Source organism: Abramis brama, assembly GCF_963993115.1.
Source record: "Abramis brama genome assembly, chromosome: 12".
Classification (NCBI taxonomy): Eukaryota; Metazoa; Chordata; class Actinopteri; order Cypriniformes; family Leuciscidae; genus Abramis; species Abramis brama.
The window spans coordinates 22,676,616-22,680,024 of NC_139974.1; the positions used below are offsets into that span (position 1 = coordinate 22,676,616).

The following is a 3,409-nucleotide window of genomic DNA, read 5'->3' on the forward strand; positions in this document are numbered from 1 at the left end:
AAAGCGCGCTTTTCCCTCCACAGAAGCACGTCGCTAAACTAGGGAATGAACTTGCGCTCCCTGGGCGGTTCAGCGCAAAAAAGGAGGCGTGTTCCGGCGCAAACGTTCCTTCATGCTATTTTGCAGGTTTAGAAAACAATTGCGCCACTAACCAGGAAAAAATAGTTTAAAGTCAGTGGCGCGTTGCGCATGTTATTCATATGCTATTTTAAGGGCCCATGCTTGGCCATAATCAATGTAGCGTGTGCACAACACGCATACACTTTGATTCTCTCATCTACACAGAAGCAGCAGTTTTCATTTTTGCAAATCATACATTATTATGATAGATAGATAGATAGATAGATAGATAGATAGATAGATAGATAGATAGATAGACAATTTATTATAAAAGCATACATCTAGCTTACACATTTACCCAAATTATCATACACCTTTTTAACCGAAGTTAATTTGGGTGGGTTTCTCCATCCCCAACGTCCCTGACGAGAGCGTTGCTCTCCTTGGCTGTGAACCGCTCCTGGCGCGCGTCTGGCAAATCCGCCGTTATAATAGGAATCCGCTTTAGAACAAAGCGCGTCTGCTCTTAAAGGGAATGTGAGATGACGCTCTGATTGGTTTATTTCACGTTACGCCCAAACCACACCTATGAATAATGAAGCTACTTCAGACCAACCCATTTTAGATTTGCGCCTGGCGCAAGAGTCATTTATCCCGCCGGGAAAATAGCAACAGCGCCAAGACCCGCCCACAAAGTTACTTGCGCTTTGCGCTTTGACACTTGCGTTTCAGATCGTTAAAATAGGGCCCCTAGTTTGGAAGCAATCTCTTGGCCACATTTAAGTTCACAGAGTTCTACCATCTTTCCTGGGCCAAAAGACAATTCTGCTCACTGTCAGTTTGCTCAGCATGTTTTGCGTGCAGATGTTTCCTAAAACCTGAAAAAGTACCAAACACAGAACCACAACCTGCTTCTATGCATTTAAGGCGAATATTCTTTCCAGGAACAAAACCATGAACTAATCTGAAGTGCCTAAGAAGCATTTTAGAACTATTTAAATCAACTTGACAAACAAAACACTTCATGGGGGCAGAAAAACGTAAGGGACCTAACTAAGCAGCCTTGCTCTGACCTCAGCAACACGAGGACTCTCTTTCACTTTGCCAACATCTATATTGTACACAGTGGTCAGAATGAAAGTGTACATGTTGTGTAGCATAGTGCTGTAAGAGGTACCAAAAACAAAGTGTGCCTTAAACAGTTCGTCAAAGGCACCAAGAGAAGAGGTTGACTTGCTGAGGAATGGCATGCTGATCGAGAATGATGAAGTACTGGTGAACTGATTTCTTCTGAGGTCCCACAGCCAGGAGATAGTGCTGAGCACTAGCAGTGATGTTTCGAAGATGCTCCTCAATGTTTGTTCCACTCTGAGAACACCAAGCAAATTGAAGAGAACCATCACTCTTCTATGTTAAATAAAAGAAAACTATGATAAAAAAACAAAAAAAAAAACAATCTTCTTGAAGACAACAAGATGTTTCTCTGCTTGAGAAGCAGACACCTTTCCTGGTCTCTTCCGGCCTTGGGCAGAATGTGGGATCAGATGCAACAGCAGTAGTATAGAAGAGAGGTCAGTGTCCCAAACTGTTTAGACAATATTAATTATGTTAGCAAAACTTCATCAATAATGAAAACTGATACTAAAGAATAAAAATTAAAAACATTTATAGGGACTAAATACATCACCCTTATGTTCCTTAAAATACACTGCATGGCCAAAAAAAAAAAAAAAAGTCGCTGTTTGGATTTAAATAGGCAAATGCTTAAAGGAGTTCATCATCATTGCAGTGATTATTATGTTTCTATCGTGTTATATGTTTGGGAACAGTTCTTTTAATCCTAATTGATGGAGTGTGAAGCTTTTCATTTCTTAAACAAATATGTAGGAAGACACAGCATGGTCATATTCCAGGATTGGCAATGAAGATTCATCAGGCTCAAACTGTGAAAGAATAGTTGGGAGGCGCATTAAGAATAATTTCCACATATGAATTGGCATCTCTGAATCCAGACCTTAAATGAATTGAAAGTTATGGGATGTGCTGGAGGAGACTTTACAGAGTGTTTAACTCTTGCATTGTCAATACAAGATCTTGACCATAAATGTCTGCACCTCTCAGAAAACCTTCACACTCCATCAATTAGGATTAAAAGAACTGTTCCCAAACATATAACATGATATAAACATAATCACTGCAATGATGATCCAGTCATATACTCTTTAAGCATTTGCCTATTTAAATCCAAACAGTGACTTTTTTTTTTTTTGGCGAGGCAGTGTGTTAAACGAATATTACTAAAATTACTTAAGTATTAAATTAATCTTAAACATCTTACCAAAATTAACACCCTCTTCGGAGTCATCAGAAGGAAATTCAGCTGCTAGCAGCAGTTCTCCAACATCACTGGTGGTTGGAAGCTTTTTGCACTGCTGAATCACCTTTTTCTTGAACGCAGTCTTCCACTTCTCCAGTAGCTTGCCTGACACTCCTTCTCCAAACAGCAGAACAAAGTCTTGCTCAATCTAAGAAAGGGAATCATTATTAGATATAAACCCTGAAGAAACTTATTTTTAGACAACAGATTGATTTGATTATAAAGACTTTACTTACCAAACCTTTAACGTCTTTGAAACGTGGAAAGACTGTCAATATATCGCTTGACTGCATAGGGTCAAGAACCATGTTGCGGCGATAGTCAAATGTCAGTTTCATCTTCTTCTTGACTGCATCCTCATCAGCAGAATGGTTCATAAATGCAATAGCTTCCTTGCATTCATCCTCACTCAAGACAGTCTCCAGAGTAAACTCTGACTCCCGTCTTACAGTTGGTCCACCAGACATCACCTCAGCAGACAATCCTTGTCCTGATGAATAAAGCATTTTAAGAGCTTCAACACTGCATAAAGAATACTATATACAGTTCATACTATATAAAAAACAAAAAAAATTACAAAATTGAAATGTCACAGTTAAGGCAACTCAGTAGCAACAAAACTGCAAAACCATGATAGATGGCACAATGAGCTATGAAAAAAGCAATAAAGGTGATTTCTGAAGTTTATTCAAAGAAATCGTGAGTCACTTTCATGTAAATTTTACCTTGTTTTACTCTGTTCCTATGCTACTTTGAGTTATAATGACTCTTGTGTAACAAAGTTCCAAGTGTCTAGTTTAAAAAAAGATCAGAGTTATGAATGTGGACCATAGGGTTTAAGAGCTACAGACATTTGTATTTGGGTATGTCATTTTCAGAAAATTCTCAAAAATAGGGGCGCTAGCCAAAGGTGCATATACGTTCCAAAGCTAAATGGATCGAAGAGGGAGAGAAAAGTACTTCTTACTTTTG

At 38.8% G+C, this 3,409-nt stretch overlaps 1 protein-coding gene across 1 annotated transcript; it reads right to left on the reverse strand.

Annotated features, from left to right (window-relative positions):
* Positions 1-887: 887 nt before the first annotated feature.
* Positions 888-2,943, reverse strand: LOC311093787 (uncharacterized protein; the record flags this gene model as incomplete). Its single annotated transcript, XM_084131380.1, has 4 exons — positions 888-1,427; positions 1,517-1,645; positions 2,399-2,585; positions 2,674-2,943. 4 exons carry the CDS (start codon positions 2,941-2,943, stop codon positions 1,267-1,269), a joined length of 747 nt encoding a protein of 248 aa, XP_083987506.1. The 3' UTR covers positions 888-1,266.
* Between the last annotated feature and the right edge of the window lie 466 nt (positions 2,944-3,409).